At 29.1% G+C, this 17,105-nt stretch overlaps 3 protein-coding genes across 3 annotated transcripts; 2 read left to right on the top strand and 1 right to left on the bottom strand.

Moving 5' to 3' along the window:
- Positions 1-751: 751 nt before the first annotated feature.
- On the top strand, positions 752-8,895 carry MKS88_001178 (uncharacterized protein; the record flags this gene model as incomplete). Its single annotated transcript, XM_067219840.1, has 15 exons — positions 752-841; positions 1,127-1,163; positions 1,435-1,526; positions 1,708-1,831; positions 2,108-2,176; positions 2,276-2,349; positions 2,586-2,647; positions 2,771-2,843; positions 3,008-3,081; positions 4,055-4,178; positions 4,497-4,539; positions 4,659-4,893; positions 5,047-5,124; positions 5,211-5,280; positions 5,728-8,895. 15 exons carry the CDS (start codon positions 752-754, stop codon positions 8,893-8,895), a joined length of 4,413 nt encoding a protein of 1,470 aa, XP_067075106.1.
- A 699-nt stretch (positions 8,896-9,594) lies between these two features.
- MKS88_001177 (KRR1 small subunit processome component) lies at positions 9,595-10,551 on the bottom strand (the record flags this gene model as incomplete). The annotated part of the gene is made up of 1 exon (XM_067219838.1): positions 9,595-10,551. The coding sequence occupies one exon, from the start codon at positions 10,549-10,551 to the stop codon at positions 9,595-9,597; it is 957 nt and encodes a 318-aa protein (XP_067075105.1).
- A 1,207-nt stretch (positions 10,552-11,758) lies between these two features.
- Positions 11,759-16,849, top strand: MKS88_001176 (uncharacterized protein; the record flags this gene model as incomplete). Its single annotated transcript, XM_067219837.1, has 1 exon — positions 11,759-16,849. The coding sequence occupies one exon, from the start codon at positions 11,759-11,761 to the stop codon at positions 16,847-16,849; it is 5,091 nt and encodes a 1,696-aa protein (XP_067075104.1).
- Between the last annotated feature and the right edge of the window lie 256 nt (positions 16,850-17,105).

Here is a 17,105-nt window from a genome sequence, read left to right as displayed (position 1 = left end):
TTATGAGAAGTCTTCCTTACGTTAATTAATGCCTCTTAAAGTTGAGAAATATTCCATTTGTTTTATTTCATATATTTTGCCCTTTTTTTTTTTTTTTTTTTTTTTTTTACATTTTATGATTTGCCTTCTGCTGATAACTAAATTTTAGAATTATTTCGGGAAAAACTTTTATAATATTTCAAATAAACTTATAAAATTGTTTAGAAGAGTATTTTTTTTTTTTTTTTTTTTTTTGGTTAATAAAAATAGCATGATAATTTTCTTTCCCATTTTTGAACTCAAAATAATTCCTTAAAATTCGATACACATCCTTCTAGTTTATTCCTCAACTGGTTTCATCATACACTATTCACTTGGGCGCTTTTCACGTGACCCCTATTCATTTGTTCTCTACTCATTTGTTCGGTACTCATTCATCCTCCACTTTACTTCTCGGATTAACTTTTTTTTTTTTTTTTTTTTTTTTTTTTTTTCATTTTCAGTTACAAATGTGTATTACACATAGTTCCTTCATTGTTTTATTGAATTTTTTTTTTTTTTTTTTTTTTCCACAATATACAGTTTAACACAGGATAATATTTTTAATTAAAAATACTATCATACATTTGTTTTTGTGAGTACAACTTAGCGCCTTTTTATTGTTTTTTCTTTTATCTGCATTTATTATATAACTTTTGTGTCCCTCTTTTTCCTTTTACGTTATTTTCTTACATTTAAAACAAAAGTATATAAAATATGATACATGCAAAAAATGCCATGCATTGTTAAAGTGAGGATATCGGGCATACGAGATTTTAACACCTTTGAGAAATGTGAAATAGATTCCTTTAAATATATTGAAGTTATAAACGAAAAATGGAAAGAAAATAATGGAAATAGAACAATGAAAAGAGAAAAATAAAGAGTGAATAATGAAAAGAGAAAAATAAAGAGTGAATAATGAAAAGAGAAAAATTAAAAGAGAATAATGTAAAGAGAAAAATTAAAAGAGAATAATGTAAAGAGATTAACGATGAGAGAAAAATGAAACAATAAAAGGCAAAAAAACAGTGCCAAAAACAAACAGCTTGAGGGAAAATTCCCTTTCACACGGAAAAATACACATATACCAACTTTTCAATTTTAGGTCACATTAGGAGAAACAAAACAAAGAAAAAAATTCCGTGAGTATATTTCAATTTTGTATTTTTTTTTTTAAATAAAAAGATATATAAGTGATATAAAAACAATATCGTGTGCATCTTTTGCATAAATAGTTACATACATGCATACATACATACATGCATACATACATACATACATGCATACATACATACATACATGCGTACATACATACATACATACATACATGCATACATACATACATACATATATATACGTATACCCCCAATCTATTTTGTAGTACCCATGCACAATATTTTACCATATATGCAGATATTAATAGAAATAGAAATGATCTCAACTTATCATTTCGCTTAGAAATAGCAGATGACTCCGAACTACAAACGTGCCCTCTTAAAATAACGGTATATTTTATTAGAAAAAAGATAGAAGCGAAAAATGATAGAAAAAAAAAAAAAAATATACAAATAAACAAATAAATATATTCCCGCATGCAGGAAGATAAGGATCTTAAGATACCGAAAATACATATTCCAAATGAATATAAAACGCACCCCAACTCAATATTTTTATTTTTATTCACAGATAGATGATGTTGAAAATATAATCAGTGGGTACATTCAAATCGATTTTAGCTTTTTTTACTTTCATGATAACTTAAAACTAGAAGGATGGTTTCCTTTGTACGACTCCTTGGCTGGGCTGCGAGGTTTACACATATATATATATATATATATATATATATATATATATAAAAGCTGACAAATATAAATTTATGTGTGCATATATACATACGTTCGTACATATATATATATATATATATGTGCGCACATAATACATGCATATTCACATAGACACGCATTCACGTATATCTACACATTCTCTCCTTCAATGGTCATATAGTTTATACTCAAATTTTTACCCGCCTAATATACATAAATACATATATTTATATACTTATTTATTTATATATGTTAAATATTAGGAGAACTATACTGCAGCATAAAATGGGAATTTTTCGAGGAGAAAAATCCTTACAACGATAATAGTGCAGGTAAAGAAATATAACGGATGTGTACATATTACTAACTCCTTTTATTATTTTGATATTCCCTAATGTGTACTTTATTTTCTTTATTTTTTTTCTTTTTAGATGTTCTGCTTCTAGGTACTACGTCCTTTCCAAATAATTCTCCATACCATATTGAGCAAATAATAAACTTTGCGGTAAAATTAGGATAGTCATATAAACATATGTGTACATGTTTATGTATATCTATACATATGTCCATATATATATATATATCCACATATGTGTATTTATTCATGCGTATACATAAACGCTTTAATGCATACTAATATATAGGCATTTACATATACGTAACTATATTCTTCTACATAAGTTAACAGTTTAAATGTGTAAAAAAAAAAAAAATAATGGAAAAATTTGCATTTCTATATAGCACGAACTTAAAATAGTTAACGACCCCGAATACGATTGGAAAGATTTAATTAGATCAAATAGGTTCGAGGAATAAAATTAACAGAAAGAGCAAAAAAAAAAAAAAAAAAAAATACATACATACATGTCGTCCATGCCGGTTGTATTATTATTCTTTCTTTCCGTTTAATTTATTTTTATTTGTAGAAATTCTAACGAAGCAAGATGTGACGTTATACAAAACGCTTTCATGCAAACTAGAAAAATAATAGGAAAGAAGGTTATCCACAAATGTGCATGTAGCTCTAAATGTGTTCACGGAGAATCGTCTGTTTCGTTGTTGCAACGTGCTTCTTTAATATTATTGAAGTATAATAAATAATGCATTTTTTTATTTTATTATTATTTATTATTTTTTTTTTTTTTTACCTCTTCTGCATGCAGGCTAAATTGTTAGGTGGTAATGCAATTTTAGGTTACCAAGAGCACCTAAATTTGGAAGGGAGTACGACTAACAAGTAACAATTTTTCATTTGTATTAATTTTATTTCTTTCATTTCGTGTCTTCATTCCGTCTGTGTGTTTTTTTCCTTCTGCATTATTTGTTTAGCTTCTGCATTATTTGTTTAGCTTCTGCATTATTTGTTTAGCTTCTACATTATTTGTTTAGCTTCTACATTATTTGTTTAGCTTCTACATTATTTGTTTAACTTCTACATTATTTGTTTAGCTTCTACATTATTTGTTTAGCTTCTACATTATTTGTTTAGCTTCTCCATTATTTGTTTAGCTTCTGCTTTTATTTGTGAGTTTCTTTTATTTTGCATTATTTGTTTGGTATCTGCTTTTATTTGTGTATTTTTTTTGCAATTTTGTCAAATCATTCAAGTTGATTCGATTCATTTTGATTCACCATTAAAAATTTCACATAGAGCAGAAATAGAGATATTTTTTCTTTTCACTTATTCTTTTTTATAAAACGAATTTTTGCAATACACGGAACATAGGAATAGTACGTGGAAATTAGGAATTTAAAAAAATAAAATTTCAAAATAGACAACACTAAATTATATTAACATTTATGAAAATAACAATATAAAAAAAAAAATAATTCTAAAAGAAATAAAAAAATTGGACCAACAACTTTCCAGATATTTCTCAGATAAAACTATCAGTAAAATAAAATACAAAATTTTGTAAAAACCCAGAAGAAAATAAGCCCGATGTTAAAGAATCATCAATCAACACATTTCGGCGGTTGACCAGGTAATTTTTACTTACTTGAGGATACCCTTAATTACTCAAAAATAATAATAAAGTACAACTTCGAGGTAAAGTTAAAGTTTTTTCGCTTTAATGGGAATGCAGCGTTGTGAAAGTATAACAACAATAATTTTAAGGTAGGTAAACATAGGTGACCCCAAGTGTGCAAACCATGACGATGTTCACTCTAATACGCCTTGAATGCCCCTACATAATAATGATCCATAGCAAATTTCGTTTATTTCAGAGGAACTTGTATAGCACTACGAAGCCGTTAAGAGTTTTACTCACCAAAACGGCGAACCGGCAACATAGAGACGAATGGCTCGTTGGAAAATCAGGAGGGGACGAAGTAAAAAAAAAAAAAAAAAAAAAAAAAAAGGAAAATAAAAAAACGAAAAAAATAAAAAAAATAATAAAATAAAAAAAATAATAAAATAAAAAAAATAAAAAAATAATAAAATAAAAAAAATAAAAAAATAAAAAAATAAAAAAAATAAAAAAAGGGAAAATAAAAAAAAATAGTAAACGATCAAACGAAAAAGATGTGTGTGGTGCTAGTTAGTGGACCACTGCACGAAGTTTCCTTTTTGCATCCTTATGAAGCCCAATTTTAACGAAATGATAATTTCCAAACGCAAACTAATGCATGTTCATTGTATTTCTTCAGCTCAAGTCAAATGCAAAGTTTTTATCGTGCAATGTTGTTCTGGGTATGTAATTCATGTGTACATATATATATATATATATATATACATACATGTATACATGCACATATACATGCCGCTATACTTGTAAAGATTATAATTATCAATACAACTCCCTTTTGCAGGATACAAAGAAGACTCGTACATTTTCAATGACGTGATTGTACTGTTTTGCTATGGGACAGCCATAAATATATTACCCTCCTTTTTTCATGATGATAAAATTATTTCTTTTGCAAATAATGAAAAAAACAAACATCATACATTAAGGGGGAATTCTATTAATTCGACTAAAAATGTGAACTGTGTTTATTTGCACTACTCCTCAGATGAGATTGAAAACAACAAGGTCATCTGCAGGTGAGTGGACAACTCGCAAACACGCGCACAAGCATTGTATAGGGGTACATACTCATACGTATACATACATACATATATATATATATATATATATATATATATATGCGAAAACACTTACAAATTTGTGTATGCTTAAAAACATTTGTTCCCCAGGGTGTGTAACGAAGCAACAGTGCCTAAAATTTTTATCTCCTCCTCTAACGTCCCCCAGAATTTGGCTGTCATTGGAAAGTAAACTTTGCTTTTACTAACTTGTGCATATGTGGATCTGTGTACAAACAATGATTATATCATTTTATTTTTTCTTTTTTTCGAAGCGGCTTTTTAATCTCGGCTTTTGTTGTTTACCCCTTGAAGAAGTACCACGGTGAACACCTGGCCTCGGAAGTAAGGAAAAAAAAAAAAAAAAATAATAAAATAAAATAAGTTCTAGATAAGTAGACAGATAATAAAGAAATGCACAAATTACTAACAAATGAATTATTGAACGATTGAATGCATATAAACAGATGAACGTCGAAAGTGCTAGACACAAGGTGACTGAGAGTGGGCACAGGAAAGAGCTGCAAAAAAAATGCATTTGATACGCTTTATATAAGAAAAAAAGTACTATAAAGACAGCCACTGTGCGTGCTTCCATTGTGTGCTTCGTAAAAATGTGCGTTATTCATACCCTTGTGCGCAATTATGCACGTACGTCGTGCACACATGGACAACAATAGGAACGCTCCTTTTGCTGGAGGTTGGTTCATTAGTTTGTTCCCCCTCCCTCCTTCTTTGCACACACACTCACCATATGCCTCTTACCCATATCTATCTCTTTCTCTTGCACAGATCAGCGAAATACTTCCCTTCCTCGAACTGAACCTGCACAAGCAGATAATATGCAAATTGTTAGTAAGCGGGTTTAACAGCATCTTTGATTACAATTTAAAATTGTGTTTTAATCAGAATTATCTATTTGGTTATTGCTATGGTACTGGGATGTGTTCATACGGAATATATTCTGAAAATAAGTTTTTAATAAAATCAAATTATAAGGATAATTTTTATATAAGAAATAAATATATTAGTGCTCTAGAGTTAAAAATTATATATGACAACATAAATTATAGATCTTTTTTTAGCAAAAATAAAAGTTTAATATCACCTATATTTGTTAGAGGTGATATTATATATGATAAGAACTATAACAGAATGGATGATGATAAGACGTACAAAAGTAAACTATTAAATGATAGTGTTCATAGTAAGGGTGAAGAGTCTTACAACTATTGTGAAGAAATATACTCAGTTGATGATAATATAAAAACTACTGATAGAAATTGTATGAATAAAATAAAAAACAATAACTACTTTAGACTTAAAGAAATTTATCTTAAAGAAGAAGAACTACTAAATGGAGAATATGCTGATAGTAATAATTTAAAAAGTATGAACTATTACAAAAACAAAGGTGGTGGACATAACAACAACCTTGTTGAGTACTCTAAGTTAGGTATTAAAGAAAGGAAAAGAATTAAAAAGAAAAAAGAAAAAAGAAAAGCTAAGAAGATAAAAAATAAAGGATATATATACGAAGTGGAGGATCATCTAGATAATATAACACTGTTAAATATATATGAAGATAGTATTGCTTTATATAATTATATTTTTAACCTTGACGTAAAGAATTACCTTGTAAATAAAAGATATGATAATGGAGTTACAAACAAAGATAATGCATATCAACAGCAGTTAGAACAACAAAACAAAGGACATAATCAAATAGGAAATAGTAGTCTAGGAATTAAACCTAACGAAATTGCAAATATGAAAGGCACTACCATTTGCGTTCACAATAATTGCAGCAAAAGTAAAACAAACAATGACCTTATAAATAATGGGCAAACGAGAACTGCAAATGGTAAGATGCCCATGAACGGTGAATCGAACTGCCAGTTGAGTGATAACTGCAAAAGGGTAGGCAACAAGAAGGTAGGGAGCGAAAAAGTGGGAGGTGAAAAGTTGGGAAGTGAAATTATAGAAAACGAAAATGTAGACGGTAAAAGTGCAAACTGCATTAGTGAACACCTCACAGATACCTCCAATGACAGGAATAGAGAAGGCGCAAGGAGAAATATAGCCAGTGCGCATAATCATTTGGAAGATTCGGAAGAGGAAAGTCAAGATTGTGGAAGCAATATTAGGATGAAAAACTATAAAAGATACTTGCAAAATTTCGAAAAGTGTATCAGTATGAGCAAATCGAATGAAGAAAAAAGCATTAGCTCTAATTTTTTTGATAAACAGTTAGGAAAATTTAACCATTCATTTATTCATGACAGAAGTGAACGCAGTTTTACATATGATTGTGATATTAGAAAAGAAGATTTGAATAGTTACACCAAGTATTTTTTCTATATCTGCACATTAGACATTATGCCTAGTATAAGGTTTGAAACTTTTTATGAACAAAAAGATATTAAAGACCCAAATGAAAATTGTATGAACATACTATCAATCAGTGAACACTTATCAGATGAGAGAGTTACTAAACTGGTTAAAACAAATGAGGAAATGGATGATACGGATGTTATAAAATCTTCACCATATTGTAATATTATTAACGGAAATGCAAGTTGGAACCAAAATGGGAAAGAAAATTCTGGTGCAGATCACGGCAGTGAAATGGAGAAAAAACGGGATATGGCAAAAAAGGAGGATATGTCAAACGAAGGTAGTTCCCTTATCTACGATAACAACAAACTGATACAAGACGCGAGTGAAAATGATAATACGTGTAAAAGAAATATAGGAAGAAAAAAAGAAATGAATGAGGAAGAGAAGAGGAAAAAGAAAAAGGAAAAAAAAATCAAATATAAAAGCAAGAATACTTATTTAAATAATTTGTCTAAGAGTTATATATATTTAATCAAAAGGATAAATTTATTTTGTGAAAACAATGATCAAGTGGATGTAGTGTATGAAAAAATTAATAAAGCCTTCAACGATATGTATAATATATTTATATTTTATGTTTTTGTTCATAATTTATATCCATGCTGTATATGTAGTATAAAACTACATTTTTCCTTTATATCATTTGATATATTAGAAATTATGCTAACTGGTCATTTAATAAAGGTAAAAAATAATAACGCAATAAATTTAGAGTTACAAAATATGGACAAATCGATGCAAGAAAATTTATTAAAACATTTTTTTAATCATTTGGAAAATTATTATATGGAAAAATCACAGCTAATTTTAAATTCTTGCAATTTATGTCCGTTAGATGTAGACAAAATTAATTTCAAAAAAAAATCATCAAACATTGAGTCTGCTCAATTATGTTTTATTAAAACGCGTAGGAGTCGTGTAAAAAATAAAAGCAGTCTTTGGAAATTTTTCTTTTTCAAATTTTTTAAGCTTAGGCTTTTCAATTTTACCGATAAAATGAAAAATGTATTTACCAAGAGGAAGAAAAAAAGCATTCCAAATAATGGCTATTCAAAAAACACTATGCAAAAAGAAAGGGAAAAAAGAACAATTAAATTGAACAATTTGAACAAATTGAATAAATTTAGCTTATTACTAAAAAAGGAAGAAAAAGTAACAAGCCAGCCCTTCGATGTGTACAACTTATGTGATAGCTTATTTTTATTTAATGAGTTAAAAAGTTATATCATGGAAAATAAAAAACATATATTCGAAACACTCATTGAACAGAAATTCTCGTCTACAATTATAACTCCCTTGAATGTACTTCCAAACGTTATAGTAAAGAAATATTTCGGTGTTATATCTCTTCATATTGTAAAGGAAAATATTAATTTAAAAAATTTCGATTTTTTTTATCAAAGCTTAATATCAGATATACTGTTTATAGCTAAGTCCCATATAAAGGCCATTGGAGCAAACATGCTCTCGTCTTTCAAAATTACAAATTTGTTCCTTCGAGAAGAAAAGTCCCACGGATACGCACTCATCAGCATTTGTGGTGATGTAGCAAAGATATGACTCATCCACAGCAGGGTAGTGATATACCAAAAAATAAAAAAAAATAAAAATAAAAATAAGTGCAATGTGGACAAGCAAATGTGATAACCACGCGGAAGTCTCGTAGTAAAGGAGTAAACCCATTTGTTCACTTTGCAAAATGTAAAAAAAATAATGTGGGCATAATCTGCAAATATAATGCATTCAACCCGGTTATACCATTTAACCGGGGGAGCATGGAAGTAGGTTACGTCAGGTTTCTATGCATATCCCCATATCTTGTATAAACACGTGGCGCTGCTTGAAACAGGTGTAGCCTCAAAGATAGTCCATTAACTACACGTACTTTTTTCTCCCAAATATTTCTCCATGTTGTTCATATAAATGCATGCTTGTATGTATTTACGTTTACGCAATCTTGGTTATTTGAATGCGTTTACGCCTTATCTCTTCTTGTTTTCAACCTATATATAGATAGGATGTTCCATGGCTTCACCACTTTTGTCAAATTCATCCCGTTTTGTTTTGTTTCGTTATTCACGCTTCTCATATATTTCCACATATACATACATTTAAAAAAAAAAAAAAAAAAAATTAACAACAAAATATATATTATTCGAAATTGTGTTTTTCCTTCTATGAAAAAGGTAAACCATGGTAGCATGGTGTTACAGTCGTTCCTTTTTTTTTTTTTTTTTTTTTTTTTGTTTTTGCTCTTCCTCAACTAGAAGCCTTTGAGCCTTGCTTTGTTTTATCCATTATATCCGTTATTTCCTTTTTACTCTTTTTTTCCCTTTTCTCTTTTTTCCACTTCTCCTGATTGAGGAAATATTCACCAGTTTCCATTTGGATGTCTATTTTTCTGGGCAGTTGATCAGGTGGGAAAACTGACTTCCTTTTACCATTTTTTTTGTCTAATTTTTGTTTAATTTTTTTCCTTTGTACATTTCTTTTTTTAAAATTTGGAAGAAATTTTTCCCAATTTTCATTTTTAAAATGATTATTTTTTTCTAATTCTCTTTTTGCTATTAATTCTTTGATATGATAAACTGGATGTATGTTTTTCATACAATCGATAACAATCCTTCGAACAATTTTTAGCGATTTGAAATACCCTATGAGACTAACTGTTTTACCATGAACACAAATATAACAATTGGTTAAAATCTCTAACGCTTTTAGTGTAGTCCCATTACTGCCTAACAGTCTCTGTCTTCTTTTAATAAATTTATTTTTATTTCTTATATAACCATTAATTTTTATAATATCACAAAATGTTTCATCTTCTAAAACTCTTTTTGCTTGATTAAATGGAACACTCCTAGATAAAAGAGAAACCATATCTCTTGCTTTAATAATAATATATGGATCATATGTTTTTTTTGTTGTTCTAACACACATATATCCTTCCACTAAGTTTATTTCGAATTTTATGAAATGCTTATTTAATGTACTTTTTATATCTGTGCTAAATTGTTGTAAGTATTTTTCTCGATATTTGGGAAATAATACCTTAAAACTTGACTCCTCTAAAAAATGATGTTTATTATCTTCTCTAATGAACTTATCCACTTTCCAGTGATCAATATTTTCATTATCCCATGGCTTTTCCTTTCTATACTTTCTGTTTTTGTTGCTTTGTTTGTTTTCTTCTCCTTCGGAAAGGGTACCCTCCATCGTGAAAAAAGGCGAATCAATTGCTCCAATAGGGAAAATATGATTGCTATTTTTTTTATTTTATTTATTATTATTATTATTCTTTTTATTTTTTTTTATTTTTTTTTATTTTATTTATTATTATTATTCTTTTTTGTGAAGGGGGGGGGGGGAGAATATCCGTTTTTCGCTCCCTTCACACCAGATATCAATTAGAGCGCTTACCTCCTCTTTCTTACATATACTGTTTATTTATGCTACTCTATTTGTGAATGTAACTTCTATTTCATGTTTGATTTATCCTCACTAAACTTGGGGCTCTCATACGCATATGAGAATGTACTTATTACATTATAAGTAAATATATGTACGTATGACTACATATAACTATATATATACATAAATAATCATACTTGTACTTATAGCTATATACGTATTTGTTTTCTTCTCTTTTTTTGTATTTATTTACTAGCTTAATAACACAACTAATTTATGATCCCACAAATGTTAGAAAGTTAATCCCTCTCATTTTTTTTTATTTAATAGATTACATGGGGATTTTTTATTTTTTTTTTTTTTTAATTTTTAACCTCCTGCGAAAAGAAAATTTTTAAATATTTTAATCTTTTCTCACAAATTTGTCAACAAAATAATTTGTATTTTTTCATTTTTGAATATATGTACTTCTTTAATTTGCTTTCGCTTTTTTTTTTTTTTTTTTTTTAAAAAAAAAAATTATTCTTCAATGCATATATATGGTGAAATTATATATGCACAAAGAATAATTTTAAAAAAGAAAAAAGAGAAAAAAGAAAAAAAGATAATTCTATACTTCAAGGTGGCGAAACTGTATTATGGTTGTGAATCCTTTTTTTTTTTCAAAAAATGCACGAATTCGCGAATTAGTACAACGTGGTAAAACATTCTTCGAAGTATAGCAAAAGCGTATAAGCACATGGAGTACTACATATCTGTACATATATAAATATATATACATATACATAAACATACAATTACATACATACAAATACATAAACATACAATTACATACATACAAATACATAAACATACAATTACATACATACAAATACATAAACATACATATACTTACATATATATTCTCTGCCGAACAGCTGGGCAAGCTTCTTCATACCAAAATATAGTACCCCAGAAAGGCATCCATCACACCTCTCCTTGCGTGTTAAGAGATATACAACACACAGATTTTATGCGGTTGTTAAGGACAGTAAAACACCATGGTTGGTACCTAATAATATGTGATACAGTAAGACACAATAAAACAAATAGAAATTACCCCATCGTGGTATTGAAAAGGTTCGCTCACATTTTTTCCAATATAGATAGTCTTCAAAATGGAAAAGCGATAGAAGGTGTAGTTAAAAGGGAGGAACAAAACAATGAAGGTGCACACTATAATATAAATGGTAAAAGCAGATATACATCTGGCAGTGTTCACATACAAAGTGGAAATTATTACAACATCGAAACGAAAAGAGGAGAAGGGGATAAGACCCAACTAAGAGCCATTCCAACAGCAGATAATAAAACGAAAGGGAAGATAGAGCACCTTTTATGTACGTATAAATCAAGGAAACTACATGATACAGTTCTAGAAATTCTAACAGTTATAAATAACAACGGGAAAAACAAAGATATATACATAAATAAGAATATATTACTACCTTTTTATAATATATTAGTTAAACGTAAATATTACTTAAACAACTTGAAAAGTCATATGTATGATGATTATTGTACTCTGAACATTTTTGATTACATCCATTATAATATTAATGTACACTTAAAACAGTATAACTTAAAAAATGTGCATCATTTGTTGAGCAGTTTGTCGAAATATGTTCATAAAAACAAACCTAATAAGATAACAAATGAACTTATTGCAAATATTTTTTATTTTTCCTTTTTTACGCATTTTAATAAATACAATTATGCAAAAAGAAATAGGTATTATAATGATGTACAGTTGAGTAAGAGCAGAAATGAGGAAAAAGAAAAAGCATCTACTATAGATAAAGTACGAAATCAGGAAAATAGTATAGCTAGTACAAAGGAAAATACTAGACTGCACAAATATGACCACAGGAACGATTCAATCGAGCAGTATTATAACAATAACGTAGTGGGTGGAAATTCCCTATCCATGGAAGAAAATTATTTTGAAAAAGATGGACTCAAATTTTCGGCAGATTCAAATCTTGTTAGTAAGAAAAAAAGAATCATTTTATATAGTGACAGTTTCCCAAAAAAAGCAGCTCAAAATAAGCTTATAAAATATGATAGATGCTACAATGAGGAGCAAACTTTTGTTTACTTAAACAGCTATATTGTTTTTTTGTCCAACCATCCTACATATATTACGAATGAAAAGATTATGTACAACATTTCTCTTCTAGCAAAGAACATTACACAGTTTGAAATAAATCCCATAATAGCTTTGTCCTTTTTATCAGCCAGTTTAAACGTATTCCATACTGTGGAAAAGAAAAAAATGGGGGGGAAAAGGACTTCATCTCTGTTTATACATACAAAAACGAACTACTATATATTGTACTGTATTTTAAAAGATCTCAATGAGAAGATAAGAAAAAACAGAATTCAAAATAATAATGATGAAGTGGACACACACGGAATGGAAATACATAGGGAGCATCAAACAAACGGCAAGTATCCACAAACAAGTGATAAAGTAAACGACAATTCGTGCTATACTACTCCGAACGAAGCGAAAGGGAAATGTGTAAAAGGAGAAAAGGATTACCTTAATTTGTGGTACTTTTCTCATATAATTCATGTTATAAAAATTTTAAAAATTGAAAACTTTATATCATTGAATTTTGAATTTTCAAAGGATGCAGAAAAGTGTGTAACGGATGCGTTCATCCATATGATCTTTCACATGAGTAACTACATTTCAAATTTTCAAAATGGATGTACTTTGAATTCACAAAACGACTTGAACAGCTTTGTGTCTATATATGTAAACATATCAACATTATTAAATGAGTTAACAAAGTTTAGGAATATTTTTAATGTGCTTCTTACCTTTTTGAACGATTCCTATAAAATCATACATATACAGTATAACAACCTGCATGTGAACATGATGATTAACCTAGTGAGAGGTATGTACAGTCAGATATCAACATATTCAAAGGAGAATTCGTATGAGTTACATTTTGGAAAATTGCATAAATTGCATAAATTATTTACATGTAGCATAAAGGTAAAGCAAGTTGATCCATTTCTAAATAACAACTCAGAAATTAAGACTCTAGTTAATATACTTAACCTGGTGCAGAATGTATCACTCTGTATATTGATTCCATATAAAGAAAAAGAAGACGTTGAACTAAGCAAACTAATAACAATGCTCCACTATTTACACAAAATAAACAAAATATTCCTTTCGTTTAATGAGAACAGTGTGTTAGATATACCTATCACAAAATATTTGAAGCACATTGAAAGAAAGTTTTGTATACCGAAAAAAGGATACAAGAACCTAGCGCATTATCACATTTTGTTATTTCTCAACTTACATTTGTATTACTACAACTGCAGGGGGATAAATTTATCCCTCCTAAAGAACTGCTTTGCCTATTTAGAGGAAAAGGATTCACATTTGTTTATAAACGAAACGGAGGTAATCATGTTTTTAAATTTTTTTTCCAAGTTAATGCAAATAAAAGAAAATGTGAAAAGAAAAAATGATATTTTTTCTCTGTTTAAACTTGACCATTTTAAAAATACGCAAATTGGGGGAAAAGGGAAAAAGGTTCTATCGAACATGCACCAGTTAGTAGTCCATTCTAACAGGGTCGAAGATGACAACATTTTCCACTCCATGAGACAGTATGTTGAACATAGCACATTATCAGATATCATGAATATATTTGTAAAAAAATATTTGAACAGAATTATACATATTTTATTTTTTCAAAACTGGGTGCAGTTAAAAAAAAATTTAGTACTCGAATATAATACGAGCTTTTTAAATACACAGCCAAAGATAAAAAACACAAAATTAGAATTTCCTTCAACTGTTTGTAGTAGCAATATGAATAGTATGAATATGCCATTTTTTCCGTTGATGAAATACTCCCTTAATGTGTACTTTATGACTTACGAAAGTGTGTATTCCAATTACCCATATAATGAAGCCGTAAAAGGAGGAGTATTACTTAACTTGTTAAACAACATGATCAAATATAAAAGAAATAAATTAAATGGAGAAAATTTTTTTTTTATAATCTCGTGCTTGTTAAAGGCTAAAATGTTTCGTCATGAAGTCTACTACATGTACTACAAATTATTGAGCACAAATTTGCAGCAATGGGAAATGCCATATGTATTTTATATAATGAGGCGAATATTTGAAGAGACAGCTGATACGGATGTGATGAACAGTAAAGGGGTTGGCATCCATGGGGGCAACAGTAGCAGCAATAGCAGCAGCATTTGTAGCGGAAATAGCAGTAGCATTTGTAGCAGCAATAGCAGTAGCATTTGTAGCGGCAATAGCAGCAGCATTTGTAGCAGCAATAGCAGTAGCATTTGTAGCAGCAATAGCAGTAGCATTTGTAGCAGCATTAATAGCAGCAATGCATCCGTTGATGGTGATGTACATCGGAATAATGCCCCTAATGACGATGTGCTTAGTGATCCACGGGGCAGGTTACACCGAATGGGCATAAACAGTTTAATCGTTAGAGCAATCGTAGAGCTGTCAAGCAAAATAATATTAAACGACAAAAATTACATAAATAATTTCAATTTTTTTAAAGAAGTTTTACATGTTTATTTTGAGAAATACGAAAAATTATCTCTCACTTATAAGCGCTTTAACTATTTCGTATTGTCCTATCTTAATAATTTCACAAAATGCAATAAAAAAGAATGTGAAAAAAATTTAATTGAAAATAAATTGGTCATGCTCATAAATAATGCAGCTAGCTTTTTATACACGATTAATAAGTATTCAAATAAAACAAAAAAAAATGAAAAAACGGATGTAAAGGAAAAAGAAAGAAATATATTGCATGTACATAATACAAAAAAAAAGGACGAAAAACCAAAGTATGCCGACAATGTTTATGATTTAAAAAAAGAGCACGCGCATTATCTAATGGAATGTATAAGGCACACAAAAAGTGAACTACCACCCATTATATCAGCTTCGTCATCTCACATGGATCACATCAACTGTACATTTAAAAGGAGCAATACGGAAACAAACGATGAGCATAGGGTCCAAAAGAACGGAGCGGAGCTAATGAAAAATGTTCAACTTCATAAGAGTGATGATACATATAGCGGCAATTGCAGCAGTAGTTACAGCGGTACACACCGTAGCAACGAACGTGGAAGTTACGACGAAGAACACTTGAAAAACAAACTGACAAAACTACTACAGAAACTCTTGTGCATACTATATATTAATAAAATGAAAAATAAAATGCAACATGAAATAGAATTAACAAGTAGAAATATTATAGATATACTTATCTCCTTAAAAAATTGTAAATTGCGATATGTGAATATTATTCAAGTATTGTCAAAAAAATACATTGAAAACATTTTTACTCAAAAGAGCTCAGTTAAAACGGAATACCAGTTAAAGTTTTTTAATACTATTATATTTCTGGACTATTTTAAAGAAGCCAATAATTACTTCGAGGAGTACATTTTAAACAAAACGGATGAAAGCTATAACGACAAATTGCACCATCAGGGAAAACCCTTCAAACGACTCAAACCGCACATCCTGTATTCCCATTTTTTAAAAATGCCAATAATGGAAGTTATATATGCTTCAAACATATCAACATATCTTTTAAATTTTGTCAGCTTCCTCGACTACGTAGACATTGAAAGTCAAAAGAGAGTTTGCTCAAAGGTTAAAACGTTGATTCAAATATTGTTGAAAATGCACTGTACATATGACCAGCACCATAATCCTCATAATCATCACTCATTAGCGAATAAACTTGTCAAAAGAAATATTTTTATCCTTTTCACTTTACTAAATTTCGCTGGTCCTTCCTTTGATATATCATCCCTTCATTTTGAATCACTAAACATATTTTATAATAATTTCATTTTAAATTATTTCCCCCAACATACTAATATGATACAATCCTCCTCGACTCACCAAAATGTTTTTGAGTTTCTTACGAACTTTTTAGAAAAATATTCACACCGATACGAAGTGCACAACGAAAAACACGTTCACTTATTTAATGTAGATATAGTATTAGTAATACTAAGAAAACTGTAATGTTCTTTCCCTATGTTTGACAAAACACCCCTTTTTTTCACATCTCGTTTGAAACCTTTTTCCTTACCTTTTCTGCTAATCCGTTTTCCCCCATTCCTTTTTTTTTGTTCTTCAAAAGCGCACACACAACACCGCTATTATGTTACAGTATATTATAATGACTATCTTTGTTAATAATGTATTTCGTTCTTTGTAGTTTCGTATTTTTCTTCTTTTCTCACATTCTTTTTTTTTTTTTTTTTTTTTTTTTTTTAAT

This window comes from Plasmodium brasilianum, chromosome 4 (genome assembly GCF_023973825.1).
Source record: "Plasmodium brasilianum strain Bolivian I chromosome 4, whole genome shotgun sequence".
In the NCBI taxonomy this organism is placed as follows: Eukaryota; Apicomplexa; class Aconoidasida; order Haemosporida; family Plasmodiidae; genus Plasmodium; species Plasmodium brasilianum.
The sequence above is the reverse complement of the archived record's forward strand: the minus strand, read 5'-3'. Positions and strand labels throughout refer to the sequence as shown.